This window comes from Balaenoptera physalus (genome assembly GCF_965194825.1).
Source record: "Balaenoptera physalus genome assembly, chromosome: 6".
In the NCBI taxonomy this organism is placed as follows: domain Eukaryota; kingdom Metazoa; phylum Chordata; class Mammalia; order Artiodactyla; family Balaenopteridae; genus Balaenoptera; species Balaenoptera physalus.
In genome coordinates this window covers 109,504,634-109,523,573 of record NC_138885.1, presented here as the reverse complement: position 1 = coordinate 109,523,573, position 18,940 = coordinate 109,504,634, and the positions used below count along the sequence as shown (strand labels likewise).

General features: G+C 39.3%; 1 protein-coding gene across 1 annotated transcript in view; it reads right to left on the bottom strand.

Moving 5' to 3' along the window:
- Positions 1-763: 763 nt before the first annotated feature.
- LOC309662919 (uncharacterized protein) overlaps positions 764-18,940 on the bottom strand; it is a gene marked incomplete at its 3' end in the record, with an annotated part of 112,040 nt that continues 93,863 nt past the window's right edge. The window contains exons 3-4 of the mRNA XM_082466130.1: positions 1,303-1,365; positions 764-805 (exon numbers count right to left, since the gene is read on the bottom strand). Coding sequence (XP_082322256.1) covers positions 764-805; positions 1,303-1,365 — 105 coding nt within the window. The remainder of the gene's footprint in view (positions 806-1,302; positions 1,366-18,940) is intronic.

The window sequence follows — 18,940 nt, the reverse complement described above, 5'->3', positions numbered from 1 at the left end:
GTTAAGAATCCGCCTGCCAATGCAGGGGACACAGGTTCGAGCCCTGGTCCGGGAGGATCCCACATGCTGCAGAGCAACTAAGCCCGTGTGCCACAACTACTGAGCCCACGAGCCACAACTACTGAAGCCCACGCGCCTAGAGCTCGTACTCTGCAACAAGAGAAGCCACCGTAGTGAGAAGCCCGCGCACCACAACGAAGAGTAGCCCCCACTCGTTGCAACTAGAGAAAGCCCTCGCACAGCAGTGAAGACCCAGCGCGGCCAAAAATAAATTAATTAATTAAAAACAAACAAACAAACAAAAAACGGATGGAGCTGTTATGACCCCAGGTCCACAGGCATGTTTGCAGAACGGAATCTGTGTGCCCTCCAAGGTGAAACGCAGGCAACAGGACCACCTTGGCAGCTCCCGCACGGGGGCAGGGCCAGACCACCGTGTCTGTCTGGAGAAGCTCGGAAGTGCCCTATCGGCCCCCAGTTCCACTCAAAGAAGCCCTGCGGCGCCGTTTCCCTCTGATGCCGCACGGGCATGTCTTCCGGCGTCCCCTTGCCACCACCCTGCACGGTGTTTCTTTGGTTCCCACAGTGGACTTTTCCAACTCTTGTGCTCACGGCCCCTGTGGGCTTTCCGCCTGCTCTTCCTCTGAGCGGCCCCTGTGCCATCAGCCGTCAACCTTCACAGCAGGTCCCTGGGTCCCTGGTTTGCCCTGGAAGAGACCGGGCAGCAAAGCAGCCCTCCCCCGCTTCAGCCCAGCTGATGACTCTAGACCGTGGTTGTCTGGGACAGCAACGCCCTCTCTTCTACCTGAGAGCGCGGGGAAAGTAAGGCGCCCTCCATACGGGAAAACGTGGGCAAGCCTCAGCCCAGAGTATGGGCAGCCCAGGGGGTGAAGAGTCAGGTGAAAATCTCGGAGAAACCCCACCACTAATAAAATCGTGGCTTCCTCCAAAAGGCATGAGAATCAGCATGCCGAGAATCACCCACAGGAGAGCCATAATGTGAGGTGGGAGGATGGCAACAGCTTGTACCTTTCTTCAATATGATAAAAAAAACTTTTACTGTCTGATGAATAACGGAAGCAGTGGGTGGCTAGGTTTTAAGAAGTCTCGAGAATGTTTTTAATGTGAATTTACACACACATGCACACACACACACACACACACACACACACACACCTGAAGGAGAGTGAACTTCCCCAGCCACAGAAGAACATGATGCCCTCCCATTCCAAGGACCCACTGGCACGTGGTCAGCCTGCAACTGTGTCCCGAGTGTCCGTGGCTGTGTACGGGGCCTCTTACCTCACAGAAGCTCTGGCACTGCTGCTTCCGCAGGTCCCAGGACACCTTGCAGGGCTCCAGGCACTGGGAGAGATGAACAGGGAAAACCAATCAGTGAACACGGGAAAGAAACAAAGCCCAAAAGGAAAGAGCCCACCTGTGTGCACCCCTGGCTTTTCAGGGCCTACTTTCCCTAGTGACTTCGGGAAACACAATGAATCAGCAGCTCATCTGAACTCTGTGTATCACAGGAATATGAGGAAGAGCGTCACGACCGAGCAGGGACAGAAAGACATATGTTTCCACACAATCGAGAAAAGAGAGCCGCACGGTCTGGAGGCGACACGGAGGAGAAGCAGTTATATCCCCTGTCAGGCACAGCAGTGTGGATATTTACTTTTATTCAGTAAAAAATATTTTCTAAAGGTTGTGGTTACAGATGGATTCTTTTCTCATCTGCTTTAACAATAACTTGCTTTTAAATGGACAACATAGGGCTATTTTTTGAATATTCTTCTGTAAGTGACTGAAGTATTGCATTAAATATATGTATATGTGTGTATATATATATATGTTTATATATATCACACCCATTACTGTTAACTTATGTGTTTATCTCAGTGAATCCAGCAGCATTCACATTTGTCCAGTTTAATTACTCTATTAAAATGGATTGAATAAACCTGAATATGAGACTCTGCCATAAGAGCTTCAGAATAAAGTTTGAATACATATATATAATTTACACATATGATTTAATAAATCAAAGATAAGAGCCAGGATCCACTGTTCAGTAACAATTGTAATAATAAATATATTATTGAATGAACAAAGTATATATACATGTAAATGTAGGTTTTATATACATACTACTATATATAATATATAATTATAACACTTAAAATATAGTACTATATATACTATCTATATAATATATTGTAATAAGAGATAACAGCCAAGCCTCGTGATTGAAATTAAAATCTTACATTCATATGAATGGATATTTGATTCTCAAAATTATATTTTAATGCAAATTTTAATTAGTACAAATTAATCATCTCATATAGTTAAATGACAGTTTTCTAAATATTGGCATACCCTGGCTCCCATAAGCTCATGATTATTCTATCTATCTTTCATTATTGATAAATTTTCCAGTTGATATCAAAATTCTCAGTTAAATTTCAGACATATATAATGTAGAATTCAGAACATACACCCGTACTATATTTTCACTTTACTCTCTAGTACCCTCCCTGTTTTAAAATACAGTTTAAAGATGAACTGGAAGACTCTATGTGAAATTTACTTTGCAAAAATCCATTGCTTTATTTTTCAATCAAAAATGCATATATGAAAACAAACTACTGACTGTATCAACTGTCAGTCTGTCACAGCACTGCTCTCAAAGTGTGATAAAGGACCAATAATATGAGCATCACCTTGGAGTTCATGGGAAATGCACTAGATGTACAGAGTCAGATCTCTGGGATTGGGAGCCAAGAATCTCTTTTAGCAAGTTCCCCTGAAAATCTTGGTGCTTACACTAAACTTTAAAAAGAACTGCCTTATTGTGGTAAACATTTCCCAATATATATGTGTATCAAATCATCACACTGTACACTTTAAACTTACACAATGTTATATATGTCACTTATATCTCAATAAAGCTGGGGGAAAAAAAGAACTGCTGTAGAATTTGATGAAAACAGAGTCTGTAATGGCTCTTTCTTGGTTCATGTAAGTATCATTTAAGAATCAGTCTACTTCTTGTGAGAATATTCTAGATTTGATATCCTTTAAATGTTGCATATGAACAATTCATTTTTAGTTATTTTAAATTAAAAAACTTGAGCTCGTCAATGATGCTTTTCCAAGACCTATATAAGCGTGTCCCAAGTCTATTAGTGTTCACCTCTTCCAAGCATGTTCTAAAACAGATGTACAATTTTTCACCAATATAACAATTCTAAAAGAATACCATTTTTCTAATAGCAATGAAATAGTTTAAAACTTGTCTACCTTACATATTTCATGAGCTCCCTAAAGAGTGAGTTTTGTTTCCTAAAGGTACATCCAATGCCTTACCCACAGAGCTATCCTAATTTGTTGCAAGACATTGGCTCCTAGTCAAAAAACTTTACTGGTCATTTAATAAATATGCTTAGACTTAACTCCTTCTCAAGACTACTTGAAATGAATAACTGACATTCTTTCAAATACCTTGCAATTTTTTTCATTTGAAGAAGTGGCCTACAACGGAGCAGGACCGCACCACAAGACCTGGGGATTTTTCACGGACAGAGGCTCAGCTACTGACAAGTTAAGTCTCTGTCATTTCACTCGGGAAACATCCAACAAGCATTTATTCCATATAAAAAGTGTTCAGTGCAATGTGGCTAAAAATGTCTCAGAATAATTATGTAATTCTTGCTTTCTGTCATTGCTGAAAATGTGAATTATGAAAACAAGATATTACATGTGTACAGTTGCATTTTCACAACTAGGGACATGCATGAGTGCATTAAAAAAGTCAGTCCTTTGTGATGTCCATGATTCCAAATAACCATATTCCTGACAACTTGTGGAATAAATGCCTTATAAAAACTAGATATCATTTACAAAAGTGGGCATATTTCTGAAATGCTAACAACAGCAATACGTAATGCACTTGTCTTCTTGTTAACCCAGAATCTCCATCTGTCAAGTCTAGCATTGGTATATGCAATTCATTTAAAGTTCTATTTTAATTGCATGCTTGCCTCATTTCCAGTCACCACTAATCAGTAGCACCTAAAGATACATCTCAAAATGCTACTAATGACAGCCAACATTTTCTTTTAGTAATCCTCTGTGAAAACTACCTGACAAGAACAGCCTAGATGTAAACATTTGAGTAAATCTTTGCAGGATAAATTTTCCAAAGGTCTGTTTCTTTATGGTGCTACTGGCCAGGTAAAATGATTTCAACAAAAGCTGAAGAGGAAAAAAATGACAGCCTTTTCTCTCACACTTTGAACAAGAAGGAAACACTTTCTATTTCTCCAAGTAATAATAATAAAAAAGTACTGCCAAAGAAAGGTAGTCGCAAAACTCTCTTCCATGTGTGAAGGGAGTAGAAGAGAAATAATACTACAAGCAAACAACTGCAACTCTAAGGGCCATGATCACATACTGTGTCAAACTACAAAAACAAACAAACAAAAACAGTAATCAAAGTTAGTATTTTAGCAAGTGGTTTAGGCTTTCAAGTTTTAGGCTGATCAACTGTTTGAAATCATTTCCTCCTAGGCTACTGCTTCAAGCCCAATGAAGAGAAACTTTACATTTCAGAGAAACTTAAAAAAAAAAAAAAAGGTTGAGCAAGCTAATCACATTGATCATCATTTGGAATGTAGCTATCAATTTTTTTTTTACTTAATCTAGAAAGATACATTCACAATATCACTTGCTCAGATGATAATTGTATATTAAATTTATATTTTTTAAATGTACAGTAATAGAGATTGGTTCAAGATGGTGGAGTAAAAGGACGAGTGCTCCCTCCCTCTTGTGAGAGCAACAGAATCACAACTAACTGCTGAATAATCATCGACAGGAAGACACTGGAACTCACCAAAAAAGATACCCCACATCCAAAGACAAAGGAGAAGCCACAGTGAAACAGGAGGAGGGGCGCAATCACAATAAAATCCAATCCCGTAACCGCTGGGTGGGTGACCCCCAAAATGGAGAATAATTATACCACAGAAGTCCACCACTGGAGTGAAGTTCTAAGCTACATGTCAGGCTTCCCAACCTGGGGGTCAGGAAATGGGAGGAGGAATTCCCAGAGAATCAGACTTTGAAGGCTACTGGGATTTGATTGCAGGACTTCGAAAGGTCTGGGGGAAACAAAGACACTCTTGGAGGGCACACACAAAGTAGTGTGCACATCGGGACCCAGGGGAAAGAGCAGTGACCCCATAGGAGACTGAACCAGACCTACCTGCTAGTGTTGGAGGGTCTGCTGCAGAGGCAGGGGGCGGCTGTGTCTCACCGTGAGGACAAGGACACTGGCAGCAGAAGTTCTGGGAAGTACTCCTTGGCATGAGCCCTCCCAGAGTCCGCCATTAGCCCCACCAAAGAGCCCAGGTAGGCTCCAGTGTTGGGTTGCCTCAGGCCAAATAACCAACAGGGAGGGAACCCAGCCCCCCCCATCAGCAGACAAGCGGATTAAAGTTTTACTGAGCTCTGCCCACCAGAGCAACAGCCAGCTCTACCCACCACCAGTCCCTCCCATCAGGAAACTTGCACAAGCCTCTTAGATAGCCTCATCCACCAGAGAGCAGACAGCAGAAGCAAGAAGAACTACAATCCTGCAGGCTGTGGAACAAAAACTACGTTCACAGAAAGATAGACAAGATGAAAAGGCAGAGGGCTATGTACCAGATGAAGGAACAAGATAAAACCCCAGAAAAACAACTTAATGAAGTGGAGATAGGCAACCTTCCAGAAAAAGAATTCAGAATAATGATCGTGAAGATGATCCAGGACCTCGGAATAAGAATGGAGGCAAAAATCAAGAAGATGCAAGAAATGTTTAACAAAGACTTAGAAGAATTAAAGAACAAACACCTAGAAGAATTAAAGAACAAACAAACAGAGATGAACAATACAATAACTGAAATGAAAAACACACTAGAAGGAAAGAATAGCAGAATAACTGAGGCAGAAGAACGGATAAGTGACCTGGAAGACAGAATGGTGGAATTCACTGCCACAGAACAGAATAAAGAAAAAAGAATGGAAGGAAATGAAGAGAGCCTAAGAGACCTTTGGGACTACATTAACATTGTAGAGGTCCCAGAAGGAGAAGAGAGAGAGAAAGGACCCGAGAAAATATGTGAAGAGATTATAGTCAAAAACTTCCCTAACATGGGAAATGAAATAGCCACCCAAGTCCAGGAAGTGCAGAGAGTCCCAGGCAGGATAAACCCAAGGAGAAACACGCCGAGACACACAGTAATCAAATTGGCAAAAATTAAAGACAAAGAAATATGATTAAAAGCAACAAGGGAAAAACAACAAATAACATACAAGGGAACTCCCATAAGGTTAACAGCTGATTTCTCAGCAGAAACTCTACAAGCCAGAAGAGAGTGACACGATATATTTAAAGTGATGAAAGGGAAGAACCTACAACCAAGATTACTCTACCTGGCAAGGATCTCATTCAGGTTCCATGGAGACATCAAGAACTCTACAGAAAAGCAAAAGCTAAGAGAATTCAGCACCACCAAACAAGCTCTACAACAAATGCTAAAGAAAATCCTCTAAGTAGGAAAAACAACAGAAGAAAGGGACCTACAAAAACAAACCCAAAACAATTAACAAAATGGTAATAGGAAGATACACACTGATAATTCCCTTAAATGTGAATGGTTTAAATGCTCCAACCAAAAGACACAGGCTCACTGAATGGATACAAAAACAAGACCTATATATATGCTGTCTACAAGAGACCCACTTCAGACATAGGGACACATACAGACTGAAAGTGAGGGGATGGAAAAAGCTATTCCATGCAAATGGAAATCAAAAGAAAGCTGGAGTAGCAATACTCATACCAGAAAAAATAGACTTTAAAATAAAGAATGTTACAAGAGACAAGGAAGGACACTACATAATGATCAAGGGATCAATCGAAGAAGAAGATATAACAATTATAAATATATATGCACCCAACATAGCAGCACCTCAATACATAAGGCAAATGCTAACAGCTATAAAAGAGGAAACTGACAGTAACACAATAATAGTGGGGTACTTTAACACCTCACTTGTTAAATGGACAGATCATCCAGACAGAAAACTAATAAGGAAACACAAGCTCTAAATGACACAATAGACAAGACAGATTTAATTGATATTTATAGGACATTCCATCCAAAAACAGCAGATTACACTTTCTTGTCAAGTGAACACGGAACACTCTCCAGGATAGATCACATCTTGAGTCATGAATCAAGCCTTGGTAAATTTAAGAAAACTGAAATTGTATCAAGCATCTTTTCTGACCACAATGCTGTGAGATTAGAAATAAATTACATGGGAAAAAATGTAAAAAACACAAACACATGGAGGCTAAACAATATATTACTAAATAACCAAGAGATCAATGCAGAAATCAAAGAGGAAATCAAAAAATACCTAGATACAAATGACAATGAAAACACAATGATCCAAAACCTATGGGATGCAGCAAAAGCAATTCTAAAAGGGAAGTTTATAGCAATACAATCCTACCTCAAGAAACAACAAACATCTCAAATAAACAACCTAACTTTACCCCTAAGGGAGCTAGAGGAAGAAGAACAAACAAAACCCAGAGTTAATAAAAGGAAAGGAATCATAAAGATCAGAGCAGAAGTAAATGAAATAGAAACGAAGAAAACAACAGCAAAGATCAATAAAACTAAAAGCTGGTTCCTTGAGAAGATAAACAAAATTGATAAACCTTTAGCCAGACTCATCAAAAAAAGAGGGAGAGGACTCAAATAAAATTAGAAATGAAAAAGGAGAAGTTACAATGGACACTGCAGAAATACAAAGCATCACAAGAGACTAACAAAAGCAACTCTGCCAATAAAATGGACAACCTGGAAGAAATGGACAAATTCTTAGAAAGGTATAAACTTCCAAGACTGTACCAGGAAGAAATAGAAAACATGAACAGACAAATCACAAGTAATGAAATTGAAACTGTGCTTAAAAATCTTCCAACAAACAAAAGTCCAGGACCAGATGGTTTCACAGGTGAATTCTATCAAACAGTTAGAGAAGAGCTAACACCCATCCTTCTCAAACTCTTCCAAAAATTTGCAGAGGAAGGAACACTCCCAAACTCATTCTATGAGGCCACCATCACCCTGATACCAAAACCAGATAAAGAAACTACAAAAAAAGAAAATTACAGACCAATATCACTGATGAATATAGATGCAAAAATCCTCAACAAAATACTAGCAAACAGAATCCAACAACACATTAAAAGGATCATACACCATGATCAAGTGGGATTTATCCCAGGGATGCAAGGATTCTTCAATATATGCAAATCAACCAATGTGATACAGCATATTAACAAATTGAAGAATAAAAACCATATGATCCTCTCAATAGATGAAGAAAAAGCTTTTGACAAAATTCAACACCCATTTATGATAAAACCTCTCCAAAAAGTGGGCATAGAGGGAACCTACCTCAACATAATAAAGGCCATATATGACAAACCCACAGCAAACATCATTCTCAATGGTGAAAAACTGAAAGCATTTCCTCTAAGATCAAGAACAAGACAAGGATGTCCACTCTCACCACTCTTATTCAACATAGTTTTGGAAGGCTTAGTCACGGCAATCAGAGAAGAAAAAGAAATAAAAGGAATACAAATTAGAAAATAAGAAGTAAAACTGCCACTGTTTGCAGATGACATGATACTATACATAGAGAATCCTAAAAATGTCACCAGAAAACTACTAGAGCTAATCAATGAATTTGGTAAAGTTGCAGGATAGAAAATTAATGCACAGTAATCTCTTGCATTCCTGTACACTAACAACAGAAGATCAGAAAGAGAAATTAAGGAAACAATCCCATTCACCATTGCAACAAAAAGAATAAAATACCTAGGAATAAACCTACCTAAGGAGGTAAAAGAGCTGTACTCAGAAAACTTTAAGACACTGATGAAAGAAATCAAAGATGACACAAACAGATGGGGAGATATACCATGTTTTTGGATTGGAAGAATCAATACTGTGAAAATGACTATACTACCCAAAGCAATCTAGAGATTCAGGTCAATCCCTATAAAATTACCAATGGCATTTTTTACAGAACTAGAACAAAAAATCTTAAAATTTGTATGGAGACCTAAAAGACCCTGAATAGCCAAAACAATCTTGAGGGAAAATAATGGAGCTGGAGGAATCAGACTCCCTGACTTCAGAATATACTACAAAGCTACAGTAATCAAGACAGTATGGTACTGGCACAAAAACAGAAATATAGATCAATGGAACAAGATAGAAAGCCCAGAGATAAACCCATGCACCTATGGTCAACTAATCTATGATAAAGGAGGCAAGGATATGCAATGGAGAAAAGACAGCCTCTTCAATAAGAAGTGCTGGGAAAACTGGACAGCTACATGTAAAAGAATGAAATTAGAACACTTCCTAACACCATACACAAAAATAAACTCACAATGGATTAAAGACCTAAATGTAAGACCGGACACTATAAAACTCTTAGAGGAAAACATAGAAAGAACACTCTTTGACATAAATCACAGCAAGATCTTTTTTGACCCACCCCCTAAAGTAATGGAAATAAAAACAAAATAAGCAGTGGGACCTAATGAAACTTCAAAGCTTTTGCACAGCAAAGGAAACTATAAACAAGACGAAAAGACAACCCTCAGGATGGGAGAAAATATTTGCAAACAAATCAATGGAAAAAGGATTAATCTCCAAAATATACATAAACAGCTCATGCAGCTCAATATTAAAAAAACAAACACCCCAATCCAAAAATGGGAAGAAGACCTAAATAGACATTTCTTCAAAGAAGACATACAGATGGCCAAGAGGCACATGAAAAGCTGCTCAACATCACTAATTATTAGAGAAATGCAAATAAAAACTACAATGAGGTATCACCTCACACCGGTTAGAATGGGCATCATCAGAAAATCTACAAACAACAAATGCTGGAGGGGGTGTGGAGAAAAGGGAACCCTCTTGCACTGTTGGTGGGAATGTAAATTGATACAGCCACTATGGAGAACAGTACGGAGGTTCCTTAAAAAACTAAAAATAGAATTACCATATGATCCAGCAATCCCACTACTGGGCATATACCCAGAGAAAACCATAATTCAAAAAGACACATGCGCCCCAATGTTCATTGCAGCACTATTTACAATAGCCAGGTCATGGAAGCAACCTAAATGCCCATCGACAGATGAATGGATAAAGAAGATGTGGCACATATATACAATGGAATATTACTCAGCCATAAAAAGAAACGAAATTGGGTCATTTGTAGAGACATGCATGGACCTAGAGACTGTCATACAGAGTGAAGTAAGTCAGAAAGAGAAAAACAAATATCATATATTAATGTATATATGTGGAATCTAGAAAAATGGTACAGATGAACCGGTTTGCAAGGCAGAAATAGAGACACAGATGTAGAGAACAAACGTATGGACCCCAAGGGGGAAAAGCGGCAGGGGGTGTGGGTGGTGGTGGTGGGATGAATTGGGAGATTGGGATTGACATGTATACACTAATACATATAAAATAGATAACTAATAAGAACCTGCTGTATACAAAAAATAAATAAAATAAATTCAAAAAAAATAATTAGGGATAAATCTGATTTTAAAATGTCAAGACCTATATGCCGAAAACCCAGACTACTTCTAAGTGAACTTAAAAAAGAAATAAATAAAGTGAGAGATATGTTGTGTTTAAAATAAATAAATAAAAAATAAAATGTACCGTAATATAAAACATGTTCATACAATATTCCACTCATGGAATAGTGAGCAATGAGACTTTGTGACATTTACTACATTTACTACAATACTCTTTATCATTTAGCTGCAGCTCAATAAACACCTGCTGAATAAATTTATTGATAAATTGAAATGTTTTTATAACCAGTACTTAGGACTGGGATACCCAAGTACTTCCAGAGACCAAGCAAATAATGAGGAAGAGTGAAGGGGGTAAATTTTGGATAACTGGGGTGACAGAAAGAATGGTAAACTGGAGAGGTCAGCCAGTATCCAGGAAACAACTGCTCTTTGCTGCCTTCTGGTTGTTTTCCAGAATTGCCTGACACTCAAACTTTACAGAGAAGCCAATGATGCAGAATTTATCTAAATCCTTCCAACTTTTAAATATATTGTACAACACTGTACAGGTCTTTTTTATTGTAATTAACTTATATCATAATATACTAGAGGGAATCCCCTGGTGGTCCAGTGGTTAGGACTCCACGCCTCCACTGCAGGGAGCCCAGGCTTGATCCTGTAAGCCGCGTGGCGTGGCTAAAAAAAAAAAAGATAGTAGGTAAATTTTTTAAATTGCTCTAAGTAAGTGGTTCTGAAATGGGAGTGATTTTGTATTCCCAGGGGACATTTGGCAATGTCTGGAATCATTTTGTTATGATTAAGGGGAGAGGTACTGGCTTCTTGGGGGTGACGCTAGGGATGCTGCTTAAACATCCACCAGGGCCCAGATAGCACTCACATGATAAAAAATTACCTGACTCCAGATGTTAACCGTGCCAAGGTTGAGAATTTTTGAACAACATGCAAAGGAACCGGAGTAACAGAGCTGGTCCTGAGAAACAACTTCCCCAGGATGGAGGAGTAAATGCTACTCAGGACCATGACCTACAATCATGGAACAATTCTGTACATTTTGGCCACATTCATCCTTCTAAAACACGGTTTTGAAGATGTGAGGTCACTGATACAATTAGTCAATCATTATCGAATTTAACCTAAAGTACATGGTTTTACATTCAAAACATCTGGTCAACCAGCAAATCCTGTCCAACCAACTCCTTCAACCTCCTATGAATTGCTTCCAGTGAAGCTGGTTGCTTTTCTGTTCCCCCCAAACAAGATCCTTTCTAATTCCACTCTGTTGTGATATGTCTTCCTTACAGACAAGCTATTCTGTCCTTCTCCACTCAGATCAGTAGCTGCTTCAAACCATCTATTTTTGGCCATTGCTATCCACACAGCACACACTGATTTGCCCTCTCTGCAACCATGTAGCATTTAGAGTTCCCCCCAAGAATTCTCACATTTTTGACTGATTTGTGGAGCCTATGACTTGTATTAAAGTTACACTACCTCCAGATCCTCCTGAGGAGGGAATACGTCTGCAAACCCTTTTATAATCCCTCACAAGGCATATGGGACTGAACATGCAAACAAGAGAACAGATTATAAAAAACAAGCCATGTGCACCATGGAATGGAAAGCCGTGGTTTGAGCCCTAACTTGGCCATGTGTCTCATCTACAACTGAGAAAATCACATGAACTATTTAGCCTCAGCTTGATAATTCAAATATGAGAACACCACCATCCATGTTCACTTGTTAAACTATCACCGAATGTGAGAGAATCTTTACAGATTTACGGAGCACGTTTAAAATGATTTGTTCAGTGGAGCCTCTTAACAACAAAACTACGGAAGTGTGTAAAATTAGGTATTATTATTCTCACATTTTAGAGAGAGGAAACTGCAGTTTAGAGAGGTTGAGGAAACAAAGCAAGTGACTGTGGGTGAGGCTATGGGAACTGGAATTTTGAGCCACGCTTTGGCACACTCCAAGGAATGTTATTTCCATTATAAAGCACTGCCCCATTTACGCCACATGCTGCAAGAGCTTAAAGAGATGAGATATGTGCCAGGGATTTGGAAACTGAAGAGCAGTCTGCAAATCTATGAGATTACTAAATTATTATGATCCCAAGGAGGATTCAGCTCCAGAATGCCCTGGGTGCTACAAATTCCAAGGGATTTATGTATACCACAGACAGAGAGATCCCACTCTTCTGAGCCAAAGTACTGACAAGGAGGAAAATTATTGATATTGCTTTGGTGAACTACCATCTGGACAGTTTAGCACAAAGTTCCATACCTTACATTTAACCCAAAACTTTCACGCAAAAGTACAGAAAAGGAAATTATACTACCTAAATGGCAATCACAAAAAATTCTGAGGCAAAAAAGTTTCCTATAAAATTCAAATTTTCACACATGCCCAATCCTCAAGGAAAACAGAACCCATAATTACATTATGCTAAATAGACAGAACCCACGTTAAAACAAAGCAGCCAGCATTCCATACTTTTCAACCTGTTCACATTAACTTCTGCTAAATCAATGAATGTGGATTCGTATTTCCTATGTGCTAAGTGGTCATCGACTCACCAAGGTGGGGGAAATCTGGTCGAAATTTGTTCCACCCTGAGGTAGTCTATCATCTCCATGGGAGAAAAGCATGCAAATAAATCAGTCTACAGCAACAAAGTATACAATAAGTGATAGAAGAGTAAAGTCCCATAAGAAACCAAAGTGGTATGTTGTTCCATATGGGATAATTGGAGAGGATTTCACAGAACTGAGGGCTCATGAATTAGCTTAGAAGGATGAGGAGGACCTGATCAATTGTAAATAGATCTGGGGCCTGGACAATGTCGTAAATATGTGGAGTGTGAGAGCTAAAAAAGAAGATGCAATAAAACACAAGGCTAGGAAGATGGCCCTTGGAATTCAATGAGAGCCACTGACAGTCTTAGAAAGGAGTTGCTTGCCCCTATCTGTGCTTAAAATGACTTGAGTGTTAGAATAGGAGATGGATTACGGAGGCAAAATATGCAGGAAATGAAACCAGAGCAAAAGGTTTTACAATTTCTTCCAAACCTTCTCTCCAGCACTTCTAGTGCCAATACGCCATTTGGATGGAAGAGGACATTGGGTGAAAGGAAAAGAAAAAATCAACCTATGAAAGGCAATGTGGGAGAAGTGAGAACGGGAAAGGCACCCAACTTTCTAACCTCAATCGGAGGAGCTGACTGTGTCAATATGACGGAGGGTGCAGGCGAAACAAACATGGGGCGAGAGGTGGAATTAAGCGTTTAACGTGATGAGTTTGAGCTGTCAAGTGGATATACAGGGAAGGATGTCCACCAAGCTACTGGAATTATGGATACACAGTTCTGGAGAAAGGGTAGAGCTAATGATGAGCATTTACAGGTTTCTTTTCTCTTTCTTTCTACATCATGCATTCATTTCTTTCATAAACATGTGCTGAATTCCATCACCACGGCATCATGCTAAGTGATGGATCTGTTAAATTCATGAATTACACACACACACACACACACACACACACACACCTGTCTTCAAGTTCTTCACAGTCTAGAAAGGTAAACAAGGCATGTTCACTTTTAAGCAAAAGTCCAAGATACATGTCAAAAGGAAGTAGAGAAAATATGAAGTTGGCATGTCAAGAATTTGGGGAGCTGGGATATATGACAGCTAGAATGGCAACACTGAGGCGACCTCACAGTTCAGCAAAATGGTTTTGTGTGATCTATCTTGCCCCCTCTTCTGTATTTGTGCCCGGGGAGACTGAAAAAGAAGGGACTGGAACATATTGGTAGGCAGAAAAAAAGGATCAGGTGGAGGGGGTCTGACTGAAGATGTAGGAGAAATGGGAAATAATCAACAGATCCAGGTTCCAGAGAATGTTGCAGGGGTTACAACATGGAAACACAGAATTTTAGAAAGGCAAGCATCTTTGATGGCATCTAACCCAACCCTACATCTTCCAGATTTGGGAACTAAAACATCTTTACAGGAACAATGGCTGGGTAGCAGGATTCAGGTCCAGGGCTCCATTTGTGATTGGACACAGACCAATCAATTCACTGTTGAGCTTAGAGGATGTAAGAATCTGGAGGCAGAGACACACAACAATGGTCATGAGAAGCACATTCTGTCCATAGTTCTCCAGTGTGGTGAGAAAGTGCTGATGATGAGATGTGTGTGCCCTTCTAGGGGCAATTCTGGTGACTGAGCTTGCGAGGTCCTGAGCTGATAGACAACACAGGTGAGGGACACAGAAACTGACGATTCCAGCCAGGTCTGAGGTTTCTGACACATGAAAGAGTAACATTTGCCCAAGAGGATTCTTTCAGAATAAAAACTTTAATGACCACATTTTTAAATGCCCCTATGTAGTAGGTACTCAGTGAATGAGATGCCCTTCCATTTCTAGAAGACCAATAAGGAGAATTAATTTTAGTTCTTTCATATTTCCCGCATATCTACCTTTGTTTCTTTTAATTAAAGAAGAAAATAAACCTTCTTTCAATTCTAGTCTCTCAAGCATGTTCCAATAATTGTTTTAAAAGTGCCAATTTTTTGCCCAAATTCCAACAGCTATGGACGGGTGAGGTGGCATGTTCTTGCGTATGTGGCCGGAAGGTGGAATCAGAAGGAAAAATCTGAGACTAGAGCACTGTACGTTTTATAGGACATATGGTATGCTCTCACACAAAAAAATTTTCTGTTGAATAAAAAAAAGTTAAATAGTGATTTATATTTAATTTTTGTCTGAATGGTTGCCTGGATGTAAAGAATAAATTTGGGGTTCCACAAAAAAAAAATCCACTTTTCATTTCATACAGGTATATACTCATAGCATATAATAATGCCAGCAACAGACGTTTCCAAAGACCTTTTCTGTTTTCTGAATTAATGGCAGCAAGTTTCTCTAGGAAACTGTAGATCTGTTTTTTAGATGGAAGCGTTTTTTTCCCCAGTATATTTCCGGAAATATGTGCGCCATAGTGGCTTTAGAAGTATTCACGGACTCTCTCCAGCTCTAAACTGGTATAGAAATTGTTACAATCCTGTTGTGTCAAAAAGTGTACCGCGTCTTGCCAAAATAATGAAACCTTTTGGCAGCCAGCCCACGGAAGTACAGCTGAACAATCAGCAGAACCTAAACCCGAGAGCTTCAGCATTGCCAGCCCAGCACGGCGATGTCACACCTCAGACATCTCACATCACAAGACAACTTTCTCTGAAACACTCTAAGGATAGTTACTCTCCTGCCGCGATGCTTATCAAGAAATCTGGGCCTCATTTGATCACAACTACTGTTCACAATAAAGGGAATTCTAACATCAAGAGCTCTTTTAGTTTCAGCGAAAGTATTTAGAAACAAACAAACAAAAAAAAAACAATTAAAATGGAAAAAAGAAACGAATCGAGGTAGTTATTATCAGAAAACCGTCCTGTCACTGTCATTCCTTCTCATACCGTTATGCCTATCATGAAGCCTCTTGAAATAGATCCGTCAGGGGATTCTGTTTCATTAAAGACCAAAGAGACTTTCCTAGCATCCAGATTTTCCACTTGATCATCTGCTATGGCATTTTGGCAGAGTACTGAAGTTCCAGATAATAGCCCATGGTTACTTCTCAAATTAAAAAGATACTATGTATACCTGTATACATACCTGTAACTTATATGATATTGTGCATCAAATATAGTTCAATTAAAAATTTTTGTAATAGAAAGTTTTCAAAAATAAAGGTAAAAAATATTAGTAATGAAGAGAAAGTGACAACTTTACAGGGGAGAAACCTGGAGATAATACCTTAACTAAGTGATAAAGGATACATCTCCAGGAACGGGGAAACCCACCTGGTGCGCCCCTGATGCGATGCACTGGTAAAAACAAAGCATCACCATCACTGAGACAGTGTCCTGCCCAAAGGGCAGAACCTGAATTGAACCATGAGGAAGTATCAGACAAATCCAGAATGAGGCGCCTTGTACAAAGCAACAAGCCTCTAGTCTTAAAAAATACCAACATCGGGAACTTGCTGGCAAGACGACGGCATAGAAGGACGTGAGCTCCCCCCTTCTTAGGAAAACACCAGAATCAGAAAAACAAAAACAAAAACAAACAAACAAAAACACTGGAACCTACCAAAAAAGACCCTACATCCAAAGACAAAGAAGAAGCCACAAGGAGACGATTCCTTTATAAGAACTGGTCTCTCATCTTTGTATCTGTGTGGTCAGTATTTGCAGGACTTTGAATTTACCCACATTAAACTTCATACTATTAGTTTCAAAACAAAACCCAATATCATGAGAGGCAAAGAAGGGCTGAGGATTGCTTCCAGATGAAAGGACAGTAAAGACATGTGACAATTAAATGCAAAGCCATGCTGATGGGTCGGATCCTGAATCAGAGAAAACAATGCCAGACAGGACGCTATTCACACAATTAGTGAAATTTAAAATTCAGACCAAATGTGAGATCTTAAGATTACATCAACGTGAAATTCTCTGAGTTCGATTATTCCACGGCAGTTATGCAAGAGATGCATGCTGAAACGTTTAGGCGTAAAGAGTCATGATGTCTGCAACTTACTTTTAAATGGTTGGGAAAAAATAACAATTGTAACAAGTGCACACATACACCTATATCTGTCTATCTAGAGAGAGAGAATGTGATAAAGCAAATAAAACTTAACTGGTAAATCTAGATTGGGGTCAGAAACTAGAAACCAGGGACCAAATCTGACCCACCATCTATCTGTTTTTGTAAATAAAATTTACTGGAACACAGACACACCCATTCATTTATGTATTGTCACTGGTTGCTTTTGTGCTACAATAGCCGAGTTGAATAGTTGAAACAGTTTGTATGGCCAAGAAAGGCAAAAATATTTACTTGTCTTTGTCAGAATGTTTGCTGTACCCTGATCTAGATGAAAGATATGTGGAAGCTCTCTGTCCTATTCTTGTAACTTTTCTGAAGTGTTCTAAATGAAGTTAAAAACGAATAGATCAAAACAACAATCCTACTGTATAGCACAGGGAACTAGATTCAATATCCTGAGATAAACCATAATGGAAAAGAATGTAAAAAAGAATGTAAAACAGAATGTATATATGTGTATAACTGAGTCACTTTGCGGTATAGCAGAAATTAACACAACATTGTAAATCAACTATACTTCAAATTTTAAAAAATGAACACATCAAGTAATCTTAAAATTACTCAAAATCACAAATTTTCTTCAGCAGGCATCACTGAAATCTACTATGGACATAGACCTATGGGCAAAAGGTGATTTTAAAATTAGTAAAGCGGTTATAAACAAGTTGTGGGAAGAAATGGAGACTTAGGGACAAAGGCTTGAGACCTGAAACCTCATAGTGACCGAGGGGCACGTCTTCCCACAGAATGGTTAACAAAAACCGTCTAGGCTCTGCAAAGTTGTATCTAACAGGTTCTGTAAACAGGTGGTTTAAGGACAGCCTCAGGAACCCTGATGGTGCTGAGGCTGGAACAGCCCCGTCATCCTGGAGTCTCAGGGTAATTCCATGCGGGGGTGTGTGACGACCCCAATCATCTCGACCCCTTGTCTCGGTTTCTGATTATAAACACAGGAAATGAGTTCACTCAGCCCTGTGGTCCAATTTGCCTCTGAAAATGTCCCTCCCTCCTTTGTACTAAAGGAACCATTCTTACAACATCAAAGCAAAACGTTTCTCACAATGAAAGTAGGAAATGAGTATAACCTACTTATTTTGCCATTGCAAACCATTCAATGAGACGTCCTGCATAATTATCAGCTTCCAGTAGTACTTGCACATGCTGCCTAAATTCATACCTAAATTCTAAAATCAGCGGAATCAGCCCATCCCTATTACAAGTCCAATGAGGAAAAACTGATCCTGGTGTTTGGCCAAGGCAGGGATGTAACAGAAGGGTGTGTTCCATTTCCTCATCCTAACTTGAACATTTCCCTAAAGACACTTGAGAATGGGCCCTCAGTGGGATATGGACTGCAGAAGCAGACAGCCCAACCAAATGATGTACACGACAAGACAGCCTTTCCTCTGGGAAAATTAAAAATGTATATTTCATCAGGGCGCTCAGCAAATCAACAATGGCTGGAGAATATTATCTCTATGTCATTTCAAAGCCAGATATCTCCCTCTCTCTCTCTCTCACGCATGCATGCACGCACACACGCGCACACAC